General features: G+C 45.0%; 1 protein-coding gene across 2 annotated transcripts in view; it reads right to left on the reverse strand.

The window, feature by feature from the left end:
• Nucleotides 1-5,806: 5,806 nt before the first annotated feature.
• Nucleotides 5,807-18,102, reverse strand: part of EBPL (EBP like) — a 29,169-nt gene continuing 16,873 nt past the window's right edge. Inside the window, exons 2-5 of one of the 2 annotated variants that reach the window (XM_043478151.1) lie at nt 13,832-13,901; nt 8,033-8,171; nt 6,775-6,934; nt 5,807-6,354 (exon numbers count right to left, since the gene is read on the reverse strand). In XM_043478151.1, the coding sequence (XP_043334086.1) occupies nt 6,322-6,354; nt 6,775-6,934; nt 8,033-8,171; nt 13,832-13,901 (402 nt within the window). In that variant the 3' untranslated portion in view covers nt 5,807-6,321. The remainder of the gene's footprint in view (nt 6,355-6,774; nt 6,935-8,032; nt 8,172-13,831; nt 13,902-18,102) is intronic. The other variant, XM_043478150.1, reaches the window with a different exon arrangement.

Consider the following 18,102-nt stretch of genomic DNA (forward strand, 5'->3'; position numbering starts at 1 on the left):
TTATGCGTCTCCTGATGTGATACAATATGAAGCACCAGCGTCATTTGTGAAGCACTGTTTCCAAAAATCTTTAACTTCAGAGTAATCAAGCAGGAACTGAGTTCCTCCTCTTTCTATGACAGCTCTTTGTACTTGGATGCTCTCTCCTTCTCTCCACAAGGAAAACCTCCACTCAGCCTGCAGATGTCAGCTCTTCCATGAAGGCTCCCCTGATTCCCAATTGTATTTTTTAAACACAAATACATCCGGGAAGGATGATACATCCGACCACTGTCAGTTACTCGCACCTTAATATGAATTAATGGACGTGATCTGCATCCTACAGGGAAGCAGTGGTTTTGTTATGTCGGGTCGGCCGGAGGGTCAGGGCCATGGAAAGGGAGAGAAGATGTAGGGTTTCTAAAAGGACAGTGAGTAGCGGAGGCCTGCCAGGGTGTTTACTGACCTCGAGGGAGTTTTACAACAACAGGGTGGACAGCAACAGTTAACCTTTCTCATTCAAGGCTTTATCCAATTACTCTCATTATAAATTATTTTTAGATCCAAACTCCAGCTTTCATAACAAACAACGTTACATGGATTTTAAGAATGCTTTGAAAAGAAAGAAAACCTAGGATTCTTCTCCAAACTTTGTGCATTTTGGTTTCCGTCAAGCCTTTTTTGGACAAAGTTTTATGAAATGGTTAGATCGCATCTTTGCGACCCCATGGTGTGCGGTCCATGGGGTTGCAAACAGTCGGACATGGCTGAGCAACTGAACTGAACTGAGATAGCATCACTGACACAATGGACATGAATTTGAACAATCTCTGAGAGACAGTGGATGACAGAGGAGCCTGGTGGGCTACAGTTCACGGGGTTACAAAGAATCGAACATGATTCAGCGACTGAACAACACTGCAGCCTGTAGACTTTTCCTAAAGCCTCAGTGCTAGTACTTCAGGACTGTAGAGCTGACATAATTAAATACAAGAAAATGTCATCATTTAGACTCTGATTTTGGATGGATTATGCTGATATGTGCCTCAACATTACTTGGAAAGGAAGAGTGTGCCGAGGAAATTTATGGTGTAAATAGCACTGAGAAGGGATGGACAGTTTGCAGGAATCTAGCTGCCTTTAATATAAGCAATTCATAACTCACTGCAAATCATTTGATAGGCAAATCATTAAAATATGCCTTCTATGGCCAGCTCCTAGAAAACAAATGTGATGGAACGGGGGTGCGGGGGTGGGGCAGATATTGGAGTAAATGATTCCTAAGGTCCCAAGTAAAATTTAGACTTAAGACATATTTGAATCCAAGTAGTTGGAGATATTCACACTTGAAGAGAGAAACAATATTGAAGGTAGTGATTTATTTAATTGACTCTAAGATGCCACAGGGCTTCCCTGGTGGTTCAGCTGATAAAGAATCCACCTGCAATGTGGGAGACCTGGGTTCGATCCCTGGGTTGAGAAGATCCCCTGGAGAAGGGAATGGCTACCCACTCCCGTATTCTGCCCTGGAGAAGTTCATGGACTGGATAGTCCATGGGGTCGCAAAGAGTCAGACATGACTGAGCGACTTTCACTTTCAAGATGCGATCAACTATAGATGATTATATTTTTGAAACAAAAAACAAGGCCAACTCAATCATGACACATTAGTTGTAAAATGCATTCTCATTTTTAAAATGTTAAAATGTGGGTGGAAAACATCTATCTTAGAGTTAATGAAATACAGTATTACCTGTGTTACCTCGTCCCTACCTCCTGTCACAGGGGGACAGGCTTTTGTTCAGTGACCTGTTAGACTTCATATGGGGACACCAATCCTCCCCACTCACTGAAGGGTTAAAACATTCAGGTCCTTACTTGGCAGTAAAATGTATCTGTCCTCCAAGGTCCTGTCAGAGTCTATAACCTCCACTTCTCTCCCATCCAACACTCAGCAAAAGCTCGGTTGAGGAAAGGCGTATTTTTAGGACTGCCTGCACGATATGTAAGCCCGTCCATTCTTCTCCACTCTGTTTACCCGTGGCTTGAGCCAGATCAGCAGAAAGCAAAGTGCTGGAAACGACTAGGTAATCCCTCATAGAAAGGCTGATCCAGGCTCTCTGGCATCCCGCCTTCAGCCCACATGGGGGACACGGTTAGAACAGCCCCAGTCGGACTCAAACTGCCGTCAAGGACGCAGTGTTCTCGTCATGAGGACCCGGTGAGATACTTTTCAGGTCTTTATACCAGGAATCTCAACAAATAAACTTTTTAAGTTGAAGTATAACGTACATAGAGAAAAGTACACCATTCATACAGGTACAGTTGAATGACTTATCACAAATTATAACCACCACTCAGATGAAAAAAATAAAACATTACCAGCACCTCAGAAGCCCCTTCATGACTCCTCCCCATCGCTATCCCCACCCGCTTCCCCAGAGGCAACCTCTGTCCTGATTTCTAACACCACAGTTTAATCCATTTTTTAAAAAATTGACTTTTATTGGGGTATAGCTGCTTTACAATGTTCATTTTTACTGTACAGGAAAGTGAATCTGCTATACACATACATACATATATCCCCTCTTTTTCTGGATTTCCTCCTATGTGGATAGAGTTCTTTGTTCTCATTAGTTGATTATTTTATACATAGAGATGGGAATTGACATGTACACACTTTTCTCTTTTTTTTACACTTTTTTCCTAACTGCAACGTGTGGTTTGTGAGATCTTAGTTCCTGACCAGGAACTGAACCCTCCAGCTCGGCAGTGAAAGCAAGGCACCCTAACCAACTGGACCACCAGGGAATTCCCCTAGTTTATCTGCTTTTGAAGCTTACAGAAATTGAATCACACAATACGTACCCTCTGGGTCTGGCTTCTTTTACTTATAACGATTTTTGTGCAATGCATCCATGAGAAGTAGGCTGTTAATTTTCATTACTGGAATTTTCCCTGTATGTATCTACAGTCACTGTATGTATATACCACAATTTATTCATTTAGGTTGGTTCTGGTTTGGGCTTATAATGAATGATGTTACCGTTCTGGTGCAGAGTAAGCACTTCTGTGAAGCATACATAAGCTGGGTTTTAGGGCAGGCACACGTTCAGTTCCATTTCAAAACAGTTTTCCACTTTACACTCCACCAACAGTGTATGAGAGGTCCAGTGGTTCTGCATCTTCACCAACACTCATCACTGTCAGTCTTTTCATTTTTAGCCATTTTAACAGGTCTCTGGTAGCTCAGTAGGTAAAAAATGCAGCTGCAATGTGTTTGAAACCTGGGTTTGAGCCTTGGGTTGGGAAGATCCCCTGGAGGAGGGCATGGCAACCCATTCCAGTATCCTTGCCTGGAGAATCCTCACGGACAGAGGAGACTGGTGGGCTACAGTCCATGGGGCTGAAAAGAGTTGGACACGATGGAGTGAATAACCCCAGAAGCACACAGCAGCATCTTGTGGCCTTAATTATCATTCCCCCGAATCCCTTCTCTTTTGTGAAGTATTTAGTCAGATTATCTCATCAACTTTTCTCTATTAAATTGCATGTCTTTGTCTAATTGATTTACTCATTGGGATAGGTCTTCTGTCAGCTATATGTACTACAAATGTCTTCCACCTTTTGGCTTCCTTTTTTTCTCTTAATGGTGGATTTTGATGATTGAAAGTATCAATACTTGATTTTAAAGTAGTCAAACTTATTGCTGGTTTTGAATCCTTTTAAAGGATGTATTCTCCTATTTTTTCTTCTTGAAGCTTTATTATTTGCCTTTCATATTAAAATCAACAATTCCCCTGGAGTTGATATTATGCATGGTGTGAGGTAAGGATCAAAATTCATATTCCCCGCATGGATATGCAACTGGCCCGGCACCATTTACTGAAAAGACTATCTTTTCCCCATTGCTCTGCAGCGGTACCTTCGTCCTAAATCCAGAGTCCACACAGGAAGGTCTGATTCTGGTCTCTCCAGTCTGCTTCGTTGGTCTATCTACTCACTGGTTTTCCTGTACCAGCTCTACCTTGCCGTAATTACTGCAGCTTTATACTAAGACTTAATGTCTGATAGAGTAAGTCCTCCAGCTCTGAGCTCTCACAGCCTTGTCTTAGCCTTCTTGGCCCTTTGCATTGCCATAAAATATCTTAAAATCAACTTATCATTTAAAAAATGGCAAATAGATAAATCTGTTGGGATTTAATTAATTGGGATTACATGGACTCTATAGATCAATCTGGGGAGAACTGACTTCTTTACAATATTGAGCCTTCCAATCCATGAACATGACATATCTCTCGTTTATTTAGGTCTTATTTAACTTCTCTCAGTGTTTTATAGTTGTCTTTGTTTTCTGTGTAAGACTTGAATATCTTTCTGTTTTCCCCTAAATATTAGAATGCGATAGCAAATGACATTTTTTAAAATGCTACTTTAATTATTTACTGGTTCGTTTTTAATCTCATGAAAATTGGACTCTGTTACTCAGAGCTTCCCCCTACCTGATGTTCCATGAAACACCATCCTACTTGTTAAAGTAGTCTGATATATGTTGGGGAAAGTTGGGCTTAACAAATTAATCTCGCTTCTTTACTTCAGAACTTCTGAAGTCTTTAATGTGCTAATATAATATTCCTCAAGCTTACTTGCCCATATTCATTCAGTATTCAACAAATATCGTAGTCAAGTATCATTCAAGATATAAGCACAGAAAACAGCAATTACTCTAGGTATATTTTAAGCAGGAGAACTGAATACGGGAATCTCACTGGAGGACAGCAAGAGCAGATGCTTGGCTAAACTTCTAGAAAGGGCTCCCAGAGGAGCACAGGGCGGCCCCTCCCAAGGAAGGCATTACCACTGAGGCCGCCACTGGCCTCTGTTCCCACTGCCCCAAACACAACTGCCTCTCGCTGCCCACAAAGCTGAATGCTTGATGTGCTAACGCCCCAAACCCTCACATCTCCACAGCCACAGACATTCCCTGTCACTGGAGAGCAGAAAAACAACAACGCAAAGGAACAGCTGAGAACGGTCTTCATGCTTTCACCCGTCAAACCTCTCACAAATACCTCGAAAGGTGGAACCAACGTGGCACCCAGCACTATGACTGCAGCTCTCTGCAGGGTCAGGGGAGACCTAGACCGAGAGGAACGAAGGCTGAGCTGAGTGACAGCGTCCACCGTGACCAACCAGGGCCTGGTGTGTGTCTGTGCCAGGCCACCGTCCTAGGCAGAGAACACACCCGAGCTGAGCGGCTATACGAAACGCAGGTGTTGAACGAGTTAAGGTGAGTACCCGCTCCCCACCTCCGACAGAACTGCTACAACATCTGCCCAAACAAGTGTTTCCTGCAACAGCGTGTGGCTGTATTTCCCTCTTGGTAATGAAGGTAAATGTCAAATTTATGTGTCACTTATATCAATTACACATGACATCATGGCATGCCTTTCTGCATACTAACTTTACCTTCATCTTATTATTTCTCACTCTTACTTTCCCTATGTTGCTATTTCCTGATTTACTTTTTAATCGTATTTTTGTAAGGTATTTCAAATCTTCCTCCTTGCAAGAGAACAGATATAAATTAATCAGCTGTTGGTGAAACCCCAGTGTTCACCCATGAGGAGTTAACCCACTCACAAATTCCTTCTACTGTCTTTTTTTTTGGTGGCTTCACAAATTTGATACAGTACAAACGCAAAACAGAAGCATTCATTTCATTTCTGGTTTCACTTCGGTAACCAAAAGACTGATGGGAAGATCAGAAGTTGAAGCAACAATAAGTTCTTTGAAATAAAAAGTTAATATAACATGCCCTATGGTATTTCATGATAATTGGCTTTATTAATGTAGAACAGTTAATGTTAGCCATAAAAGGATATAATTAAATGTGCTTTATTTTGTTTAAAATTTATTCTGTTCCCTGTATTGCCATTTAATTGGAAAAAACAACAACAGCAAAAACTCGTCAACCTTATAGTCCATTTGAAATTGATTCCACTGAAATCAATTAGGTGTTCAAAAATGACAATAAAAAAAGAAAAGCACAGACTGGAATGCATTACATTTTGGCCCAACAAAAAGGATTCATTCTCATAAGGCAAGCTGACAGTGTTTATGACTTTGAAAATTCACTGAAACTTTTTGCGTGAATTAGATCCTCTGTGATGCATTTTCTTGAGTTCTACCCATGACTGCCACAGTAACAGTCCTGGGATCAGAACCCAAACACCATTAAAAAATACCAGATAGACCCAAAAGTAGAGCCAACTGTTGGTGTTGAGGTTGGGGCTTCCCATAAGCCAGTCTGGGCAGAAGGTCATCCACCCGCCATACAATTCACACACGCACAGGGTAATCTGTACGAAATGCCTGTTAGAGAGAAAGAGAGACAGGGATGAAACTACCAGCTGCACCAACATCATCTCCCGCAGCAGAACACCTCCCTGAAAGTGGGGCCTCAGGTTCCACATAGAGCTCCCTCGATGGGGCAAGCTGATAACTGATGAAGACCCATGCTTTCATTTTCCTTTGGAGAAGAAAATGGCAACCCACTCCGGTATTCTTGCCTGGAGAATCCCACGGGCAGAGAAATTGGGAGGCTACAGTCCATGGGGTCACAAAGAGTCGGAGCCAACGAACCGACACTTTCCTCGGAGAAGCAACAGCACCCTCTCTAAATTATGCTCAGAGTTAAAGAAGGTCTCTTGGGTATCCAGTCCTATCCCTTGGAAGGTTTAGTGAAGTCACAAAAGAGAGACGGGGATGTGAATCTATGAGCTCCAATCTCACCTGTTGGAAAAGGGCTAATAATAGTCCTTTCCTTGAATAATGCTTCACTGGTGGCTCGGTGGTAAAAAATTCACCTGACAATGCAGGAGACTTGGGTTCGATCCCTGGGTCGGGAAGATCCCCTGGAGGAGGGCGTAGCAACTCGCTCCAATATTGTTGCCTGGAAAATCCCATAGACAGAAGAGGCCTGGCGGGCTACAGTCCATGGGGTCTGTAGAGTCGGACATGACTTAGCAACTAAACAACAACAACCTCGAATAATATTGTGGAGATTAAATGAGATACGTAGATAAAGCACTGTGCCTGGTACATATTCAGCAATGCATATGTGTGAAAATGCTTGAAATAATAAACACATGGGTAAATGTAGCAAATCCACAGCCACGACCATGGAGCCAAGGACATGTAAGGCACCCAGGAGCAAGCTCCAGGAGATGGTGAAGGACAGGGAAGCCTGGCGGGCTGCAGTTCATGGGGTCACAACCGATCAACTGAACAACAAGGGACCCAGGAGAAAACTTTTCCTACCAACTCTCTATGTAAAATTGGGTGGGGGCAAGTGGATTAAATGACTTCTGAGGTCTCTATCAAGTTTGAAATTTCATGATGAAGTTTTACACAGACTTTTTTGATCCAAGATGGTGGAAAATGGAATGCCACTGTACCCAGCTGACATGAGTCTAAAACCATTCCCTGGGAATCATTACCAGGAAAGCAATCTGTTCGTCCCAGATCACTCTGTCCCTAAGAAGGAGAGGAAGGAAACAGAGGGAGGGAGCAAAGTTTCAGGGCCTGACTGATGGATGGTTAATCTGCCGTCTTTCTCCTCCATCACCTCACTCTTCTGCCTTCCTCATACCTTATACAAGCTGCTTCTGAAAAGACTTATTTATCTTGCATGTCCACCTCAGAATTACATAGGAGACTTCTCTTTGCAGCACGTGGAAGAGGAGTTTCTACAATGATTTGGGGGCAAAGGATGAAAATAACTACCCTCTGATTTTCCACAATACTGGTGGCAAATCACCCAAAGCTGCTAACACTGTGCTTGTCTATACAGTATCGAGGTTGTCACTACCATCATATTTCTAGTGTTTCTTATTTTGACCGATCCGAAATTAAACTATCATCAAATGATTTTCGTCTACTCCACTTTTTGTCTAACAGAGAACGGTGGTCGTTATCCACTCCACAAGTCCCCTTGGCATCGGGACAGCTGGTGTTTCTCCTCTCTCCAGCTGGATGGGAGAGCACTTACCGATAATGTTTCTCTTTGACGATGGCATAAACGAGGACCAGTGCCAGAGATCCACCCAGGACGACGGTCAGAATTTCCACAGACACGATGGTTGGATCAAAATAAAGCCATCTTGCATCAGCTTTGCCATATTCTTTCCCTAAAAACAAAATACACTTTGTTACTCATCTGGCAATTATTTTTATGACAGTTGGTGGAAATGACCTTTTTCCTCCCCCCACCCCATTTGGAGGAGATAAAAAGAATAACTGAACTGCAATTCTCTCTACAGTCTTCATGGTGCCTTAGTGGAAGGAAAGAGGGGTCTTGAGACAAAAACACATTGCCACTGGACACAAGTAATGATAACAACATCACGTTGTATTTGTAAAATGATTTGCATTTTCCAAAGTGCTTTCACAGGTGTGGCTTCTTCACCTCCTCCTTTTTCATCATAAGCAGCAGAATTCTAAATTAATTTGACACAGTCAGACTTTGCAAAGATAATCTTTCATAATTATCTTGGTAGATGCATTATCATTCCTAACTTCATAATTTCAATATAAAGTCTGTATGAGTCAGATGTGGGAAAATTACTGTTCAGGAAATGTTTATAAAAACACGTTTATTAATAACTGAAGAGGAATTGAGTGTTGAGGGGCCAGCAAGGAGGGGAGGGGAGCCACACAGCCTGGACTACAGAATGAATCTGAAATGGACAAAGCAGGCATTTCAGTCTGCCCCAGACACGGTATTCACTAACAGCAGCCACCACAAAAGCCTCAGCTGTGTTGACCCGGGAGTAGGTGTGCACTAAGAAATCTTTTCAGACCCCATTATCGGGATGGTTTCTTCCAGAAAGCACCATGAGGTCAGACAAGACTTTTTAGTGCTGGACCGAGGGCCTTGCATGAAGTCATATTTCCTTCCCTCCTTCTCTCTTCTTTCCTTCCTTCCTCCTTCTCTGCCTCCTCTCTCTCTGTCTTTATCTCTTTCGTTTTCTGTTTACCAAAGTAATACCTGCTGGTCCTAAGATCTCAAATAACCAGTGTGTGGGGGGGAGGGACCCAAAGCCCCCGCTTCTTTGCTTCCTTTAACTACGGTTCTCATATAACTTACGAAAGCTATGAATGGTCCAAAATTAGCTACAAGATCTGATTGATTGGTCTGAACAGCACAAAACAACAGTCTCTTAATGGTTAGAGTTAGGGTCCCTCCGGGGCTGGGGACAGAGGTTTCTGATGAAAGGCTGTCCTCAGGGAAAGGACAGGCCAGTAAACAGAGTGAGCTGTTAAATGAGATAACACAGGGACACATGTGAGCAGAGACTGTGAGAGGCCAGACACAACTGGCAGAGTCGTCCAGCCTGTCCTTAGCTGACTGCCAGCCGTGACCTCACTGGAAAACAACTAACAGTGAAAGTAAAAGTTTTCCCTCTAAATTTAAACACACACAATAGGTGGAATACAGCATCTAGTGTACCCAGAAATCTAAGAAAATATCACAAGTGAAAGGTCAGTGCTTCGGGAGCAGAGAGATTAGTGGGTATTCAGACATTCACAAAAATAACCCTATTCATTCATTTAAAAAAATATATTTATTTATTTGGCTGTGCTGGGTCTTAGCTGTGGCACAAGGGATCTTCAGCCTTTGTTGCAGCATGCGGGATCTTTAGGAGCAGCATGAGAACTCTTAATTGCGGCATGTGGGATCTAGTTCCCTGACCAGGGATTGAACCCGGGGCATCAGGAGCGGGGCGTCTTAGCCACTGGACCACCAGGGAAGTCCCCCATTTCATTTTTTAATTCAACAATTTTTTTGTAGCATATAGATGCCTCTGTGCTAGACCTCAAGAATGCCTAGCACAGAACACAAAGTCTGCCTGCTGGTGGCTCATGCTATAGCGAGGTCAAACCACGCAGTAAGTGACGGGGACAGAGAATGGGGCCAGGGAGGGAAGGCAGTGCACAGACCAGCAGATGAGGGGTTCTGATCACCTCCTCTTCACCCTGCAGGGGAGGGAGGGAGGCCACCCCGGGCTCTGGGGCGGCTCAGCACCCACAGGCAGGCGACACTGGACGGATGCGGTTGATGGCCGCTCCTTGGTGATGTGACACTCGCAGGCTCGGAGAGGAGGACACTGCGCCACGGGGGGCCACAGGGGCCGCACCAGGACTCGGAGTGAACACGCAGGGGCTGCGGGAGGCGGGCTCTGCAGTAACACCAGGGTGGGTGACCCGTTCCCACGGGCGATGTGGCCGGCCTGCTGGAGTGATTCTGAGGGCTGGCAGGGCACTGAAGCGGCTCCTTAGGGATACACAGGCACCCTGCTGGTCCGCGAGGCCGGAGGGCGTGCGGGTGGGCCGCTTGTCTAGACTTCATACAGGCAAGCAGGGTGGGGAGGGGCTGGGCACTTAGGGCGTTGGAGGACCTCTGGATTCTACCAGGAGTCAAGGCACACGCAATCCTGGATCTGAATCTCAGGCTCTTCTCTTACTCCCAGACCTTCCATTGTTGGTGTTCAGTCGCTCAGTTGTGTTTGACTCTTTGCGACCCTCCGGGCTGCAGCACACCAGGCTTCCCTGTCCCTTCACCATCTCCCGGAGTTTGCTCACACTCGTGTCCACCGAGTCGGAGATGCTGTCCGACCGCCAGCAATCACAGCGATGAAGTGAGGATAAGCACCACAAGATCAGTGGCCAGCCCACCATTCACTTCTGTCCCAAAAGGTACCCGGTCCAGTCTCAAGGGCCAGTTAGAGGAGGGGGTCACTTAACACGAGCCCCACACAGACCCTCGTGTGGTGTGTCCGCTGCCCCCTCCGTGGGGAAGGGTGTATGAACTGACACAGCTCTCACTCCCTAAATCAGATGGCCTCTCCTGGAACTTGTGCTAAGAAATAATCTGAATTACAGAAATAAAGTGCATTTCGTGGGGAAACAAAAGAAAGCTCAGGTCTTAAATCACAGGAGGCGAGCCCTGAACTAGGGGAGGGGAGGTGCTTCAGGGGAAAAGTTTGAGCAAAAGCCTAGGGGTGAGAGCGCTTGGTGTGTCTGAAACTACAGGCAATTCAGCAAAGTTGAAGGAGGCAGCGTGTCTGTGTGTGTGTGACAGCGTGTGTTTGTGAAAGTGGGGGCTGGGGGAGCGGCGGGGGCAGCATCAATGCTGGAGAGGAAGGCGGGGCGGGAAGGGGGAGCAGGCCCTGCTATCTGCCCGCCCCAGTGTATCAGACCTCTGGCATCTCATCTACCGCTTAACTTTGACCATCTGTTTGCAGGTTAAACGCCTATAAAGGGAGGGAAAGGACAAGCAGAGCATTGATAAACCTCATGTGATCCTCGTCCTTTATCCTGTGACTGACCACCAGGCTCGGGCAGAGGTTTAGAGAAAGAGGCACAGGAAGAGCTGGAGGCGGCAACCAGGAGCTGAGCCACGGCCGTGGCCTTCGCCACAGAGCAGAGATGAGGACGCGAGGGGTGGCAATTCTTTTTCTTAACCAAACTCAGGTCAGCCTCCTCCGAAACCCTTTCTCCAAAAGGCCCCAGCACCTTGGGTTCTGGGCTTGGCCCAAGAATCCTGCTGAGTAACTTGAGTGATTTATTCTCTCAACAGCTTTAAAAATACCATATGGCAGTGTTAATTGTATTGACTGTCATACATTACATCCCTAGTAAGAATTTATTATATAATTAGAGGTCTGTACCTTTTGAACATCTTCATCTAATTCCTCTACTCCCCAGCCCCTGCATCTGGCAACCACAAATCTGATCCTTCTCTAAAATGAGTTTTGGTTTTTCAAATTCCACATATAAATGAGATATTATAGTTTTCATTTTTTTCTGTCTGGCTTCTATCATTTGGCACAATGTTCTTCAAAGTCCATCTATGTCATCACAAACAGCAGGATTTCCTTCTTTTTATGGATGAATAATATTCTGCTTCCTTGGTGGCTCAAGTGGTAAAGAATCCACCTGCAATGCAGGAGACCCAGGTTCGATCCATGGGAAGGGAAGATCCCCTGCAGAAGGGAATGGCAACCCACTCCAGTATTTTTGCCTGGAGAAATCCATTGACAGAGGAGCCTGGCGGGCTACAGTCCATGGGGTCACAAAGAATCGGATAAATACAATGCAAGTTGTTTATCCACTCATCTGTCCATGGACCCTTAGTTTGTTTCCATGTCTTGGCTGTTGTATAATAGATATTGCTGCTATAAACACGGAGTGTAGATTTCCAATCACTCTTGATATCTAACCTAATTCCTCACCCCCCACCCTTTACATCAATGCCCTGGCTTGCCTTCAGCAAAAATCCTGTTGAGTCAATCATGAGTCCCTCAGCCTTGATGTTTCTTCTTAATAATTTTCCATCCACTGACTCTGACCCTGTTCCTAGCCTATAAATCTCCACCTATCCTTGTATTTAGGGCTTCCCTGGGGGCTCAGAAGGTAAAGAAACTGCCTGCAATGCAGGAGACCCAGGTTCAATCCCTGGGTCAGGAAGATCCGCTGGAGAAGAAAACGGCAACCCACGCCAATATTCTCGCCCGAAGAATTCCCTTTTGGGGCTTCCCAGGTGGAACTGGTGGGAAAGAACCTGCCTGCCAATACAGGAGATGTAAGACACAAGAGTTTGATCCCTGGGTTGGGAAGATCCCCTGGAAGAGGGCATAGCAGCCCATGCCAGTGTTCTGGCCTGGAGCGTCCCAGGGACAGAGCAGCCTGGCGGGCTACAGTCCACGGGGTTGCAAAGAGTCAGACACGATTGAGTGGCTGAGCATGAACACTAGTCCCTGTATGAAGGGTTGAGCCAATCTCCCACTGGCGTGGTCTCTGTGGAATAAAGTCTTCTTTACCATCTTTAACAAGTTCTACATCCTGGTGAATCAAAGGGCAGTCCACAGATCAATATCTAGGCGGCCTCATCCCAGATCCTCTGAACCAGAATCTGCATTTTAACAAGAACCCCAAGCAATCTGTGTCCTTTAGTTTGGCCATGCTGGGTCTGTGTTATAGCACACGGGCTTAGTTGCTCTGAGGCATATGGGATCTTGTTCCCCAACCAGGCATCGGACCTGTGTCCCCTGCATTGGAAGGTGGATTCTTGACCACTGGATCACTGGATCACTAAGGAAAACTAGTTAATATCTCTGTAGAGCAGGAAGAGTTCTGGAAACTATCTACAAGAATATATATATGTAACTGTAGCCCACCAGGCTCCTCTGTCCATGGAATGCTCCAGGCAAGAATCCTGGAGTGGGTTGTCATGCCCTCCTCCAGGGGATCTTCCTGAGCCGGGGATTGAACCCAGGTCTCCTGCACTGCAGGCAGATTCTTTACCATCTGAGCCACCTGGGAAGCCCGTTCAATATATACACACATATATATACACAAATAAATGTTAAAAGTATGGAAAATACCCAGTTTAAATACTGCACACCCCTCAATCTGCACTCATTGCAAACAGTTTAAAACATAGCTTTATTGAGATATAATTCATGTGCCAGGTCTGTTTTTTCTTAAATCTGTTTAAAGTGAATAATTCAACAAGTTTTAATACATTCCCAGACTTGAATTACCACAATCTCACTTTACATTAGTTTCTACTTCCCAAAAGCAATCTGTACCCACTGTCAGTCACTCCCCATTTCTGGCCTATATTCCACTCCCTTCCTGCACCCCCAGGCACCCACTAATCTGTCATCTGTCTCCATAGATCTGTCTCTTCTGGACATTTCATGCAAACAGAATCATACAACGTGGGGCACAGGTACTCATTTAATGGACAGCCGTACTTGGAATTAACCCCTCATTTACTCACACAATGAAGCGATCAAGGCATCTGAGTCTGTGATGCTTCCCACCATAGACAAGTAGACGTAAGGGCCTTCCTAGAGAGAAAAAGAAAACATGCTCTAACTCAGCATCAGACCCACAGGACAGCACCGCAGACACCCCCCGTGTGGGCAGCACCCTTGTCCAGCCTTCAGGAGCCCACGTCCCGGCGGGCACCCTCAGCCCCGCACCGCACAATCCCAGTGCTTACGGGCGGGTGGAGGGAGGTCCTGGAGCCCGCTCCCTGACCTTGGAAATGGATACATCCAGAGTGAATGTTTATATAGTAACTGCTAGTTTTCAGTGACTGGCATTCTAAAATCAGAGCTGTGTTCTGATGGGGGGAAAAAAATAAGCTGAAAATTTTGTCCAAGAGTCCAAATGTTATAGTAAATAAGCTAAATTCTGGATTAATCCAGAAGTACTTCAAAGTACTTCATTGCATCTCACCTCAAAAAAAAAAACCTAATATCTCTCTTAACAAAAGTGGCATTTAAGTATCACTATCAGAGCAGGAACTAGTTTTCTTCCTGCATAAGGGCAAACTTAGGAAAATTAAAAATGCTTACAGGCTACATTTAACATTTTGAGTAAGGAAATCTCTGCAATTATATTTAGCATTTCCTCATCAGTGACATGTTTCTTTGCCTAAAATTTCAAAAACTGGATTAACTAGGATTCCCTAATATACCTGATGATGTTGCTCCTTTGAACAAATTTTGTTGCTGGTCAATACAACTTTTGTTTGTTTGTTTCTTTTTACCAAAACAATCACTTATATGACATGAGAACAGTGTCTCTGCCTAAACCCTAAGCTCACTTCTAGTACAACCTCCCAGAGGCCACCAGTTTTAACCACTTCTAACTGTAGTTCTGGCAACTATCTTTATACTTATATTACTACTTCTATTACTACTTCTTTAGGCTTAGTGAATCAGTCATGTCCGACTCATTGTGACCCCATGCTCCTCTGTCCATAGGGATTCTTCAGGCAAGAATACTGGAGTGGGTTGCCATGCCCTCCTCCAGGGGATCTTCCCAACCCAGGGATCGAACTCAGTCTCCCACACTGCAGGGGGATTCTTTACTGTCTCAGCCACCAGGGAAGCCCAAGAATATGGGAGCAGGTAGCCTACCCCTTCTCCAGGGGATCTTCCCAACCCAGGAATTTAACCGGGGTCTCCTGCATTGCAGGTGGATTCTTTACTAGCTGAGCTACTGGGGAAGGCCCACTATTAACTGCCCATCATGAAAAATTCCTCTATATATTATGCTCTTCTTTTCCCCTTCCCTCCATCCAATTTTTGATAGAGTAGGGGAGGAAAAACTTCAAAAGCATACACATTTGATTTACTATGTTGACACGTACATGGGAATCTTCAAAAGGAAAATGACCTGAATAAGCCGTCAGGCCCCAAAACTCATACGCCTTTTTACCCAAAGACCAGTAACTGCAGGGATGTGAAGATAACAAGGGTCTTGGGCTGAGGACAGTAAATTGTGGGAAAGTGACCAGGAAATACACGGGGATAAACTAATGGAAGACAAGGATTATTTGAGTCGGGCTATTTGCACAGGACCATTTCAGCACCGACTCCCAGTCCTCGGTGAAATGAACGTTCTTTTCCTCCCGATAAAGGGAGGGCACCTTTCTCAAGGGAAATTCAAAGACCTGATCTGAGCTAGAAACAGGGAAGATCAGAGTGCTCTTCCCGCATCTACTGTTCCTCAGGTGCCTTCTGTTCAAAATCATCAACGTGCCAAAGTGGCATAGTTTGGAGTGGTGTGTCCTGAACTCCTTTAACAGCTACATGGATTCTCTTTAATTCTTCTGCTAGTTATCCCGAATTTGTAACTTCAAGAATAAGCTTCAAACCTCACCTGACCCCTTCATCAGTGCTGTGCAGTATATGGACTTCTGTGATATCAAGCGCTTAATGAGAACCCCCAACAAGCTCTCGCCCCCTCCTCCCCACTTCTCTCAGCCTCTGTCCACTTTGCTTGTACATTGCTGAGACTGATTGCATTTCCATTCTTGCTCTGTAAATGTGTTTATCTTCCCCATTTCATCTGTAAGTAGATTCTCAAAGCTGAAAAGTCAATTAATGCTCTATTGACAATATGGCAATTATATAAAGTGTTCACTGCAACAGGCCACAACTTCTTACTCTACAAATCAGTATTTCTGTCACTTAAGAAGAATGTGGCATATGGAATATTCTTTCTTACACTCATACATTTCGCAAAATCATGCTACATTTTAGCTTCCTTTGACTTTGGGCCAGGACTTTCTTATGAGATATTTTTGTTTATGCCACAGTTTGTAATTGCCTTTCTTTTTCTCTAATTGAGAGAAGAAACCCGACTTTCTCCCCATCTCATTAACATAATTTTATAGCTTCTTATACATTCCAATCTTCGCTGAACAGAGGCTTGAAGCTGGTTTCTCTTTTCTTTTTTTTTAAAGATTTATTTATGTGTCTGTTTATGGCTGTGCAGGGTCATCGCTGCTGTGCTCAGGCTTTCTCCAGCCGCCAGCGAGCGGGAGCTGCTCTTTCCTGAGGCGTGAGGGCTCCTCACTGCAGAGGTTTCGCTTGCGGCGGCCCACAGGCTCGGGGCGTACGGCCTCGGTAGCTGCAGCGAGTGGACTCAGCACCTCTGGCGCACAGGCTTAGCTGTTCCACGGCAAAGTGGAACCTTCTTGGATCAGGGACCGAACCGGTGTCCCTGCACTGGCAGGCGGATTCTTCACCACTGAGCCCTACTTTCCCTTTTCCTAACATTCTGTAAGTTACCTAATAGGTAAGTGTGGTCTATCTCAGAGCATATGTGAAAATCCTATTCCTTAAAGGAGATTTTTAAAAATTACACATAAGATAAACAGTGTTTTTAAACAAGAAGTACTCCCTGTCTACTTTATAGCTCCTTATTCTCACCAGCTGATTTTTAAAAATTATTTTTAGCAGAGCCATAGGAAGTCCACATCACCTCCCTGGCATGGCCGGGGAACTTTCTAGACAAAATACATCTGCTGGACTGGCCAGCAGGGGCAATGGGGCTGAGCTGAATATGACCCTCTGTGGGGCTCAGTCCACCTATGTGTGAGATAAAGGACTTCCCAAAATTAGACTGTTGATCTCATGACTTCCACGAGCAACCTCTTCAGCTGGAGCCATCGGCAAACCTGGACCCTGACATCCTGTCTGGCTCTTTCCTCAGGAGCAATTCTGTGGGTAAACGCAGGATGGGGACCTGGATCTAAGATCAAGATCAAAGTCACTGGAAACATTAGTTACTATATGCCAAGAGCCAAAATTACCTGTAGAATTTTAGAGAACGGAAACAGACTTACTTCCTCCCATGAATTCATATTTTATATCAAATGAACCATAAAGTGCTTTTTCTTCACTGTTAAAATTATTTCCAGGCTCTGGAAGACGAAATTTATACTAACTTGCAAAATAAACTTGGAAGGTTATCAGCTCCGAAAGTCTTTAATCATAATATATGGTGAAGAACTAGTCAGCCAGAACTAAAATTCATGTTTGAGCTCAACAACTACCTGGAGATTTTAAGGACCAGATGAAAGGTGCTTGGTAAGCAGCAAAGGCCATCAGTAGGGTGTTGCTTAACTGCGAAGGAGGGCCTGAACAGGTGGAGGGGTAAGCGCCCTGCACTGCAGGCTGGAGATCTGGGTGAGCTTGAGCAAAAAAAAAAAAAATACAGCAGATTTTATTTCTTATATTCCCTGCTACCTTGACCTCTCTGAGTTTCAACTCCCTCATCAATATAAAGCAACAGAGTAAAGCTCTCAACAGATGTTTGATGAATGAAGAACTGAATGAATGAGAGCAATGAGCAGAGTTAGGCTAGATCTTCACCTTTTCGCAGAGTCTCTTACTGACTGGGAGCCCTTGGTCCACTGACCTCACTGGTGAGGTCCATGAGCAGTGGCCCGGGCGGAGTGCCTGTCAGTGAGGGTCAGGCGTGGAGGAAGGGGGCCCCTGGAGGGTTGTGGGGTCAGCGCCTTTTAAGCCCCAGCCTTTCAAGTAGGAGGGGGCTGTGCGTCCCACACCCGCCACAAGTCATCAGTCATGGGAAGGCCAAGCTCACGGCAGCCACCAGGGCAGACTCGCTGACTGACTGGCTGGGCTTGAGCCTGTCGTCAAGAATTTCGGAGCGAGTGCAATTATTCCTACCACTGTCTGAGAGGCAGACACCTGCCCCCTAAGAAGCATAACCTGGATTTTTACAGAG

This window comes from Cervus canadensis, chromosome 9 (assembly GCF_019320065.1).
Source record: "Cervus canadensis isolate Bull #8, Minnesota chromosome 9, ASM1932006v1, whole genome shotgun sequence".
NCBI classification, from domain to species: Eukaryota; Metazoa; Chordata; class Mammalia; order Artiodactyla; family Cervidae; genus Cervus; species Cervus canadensis.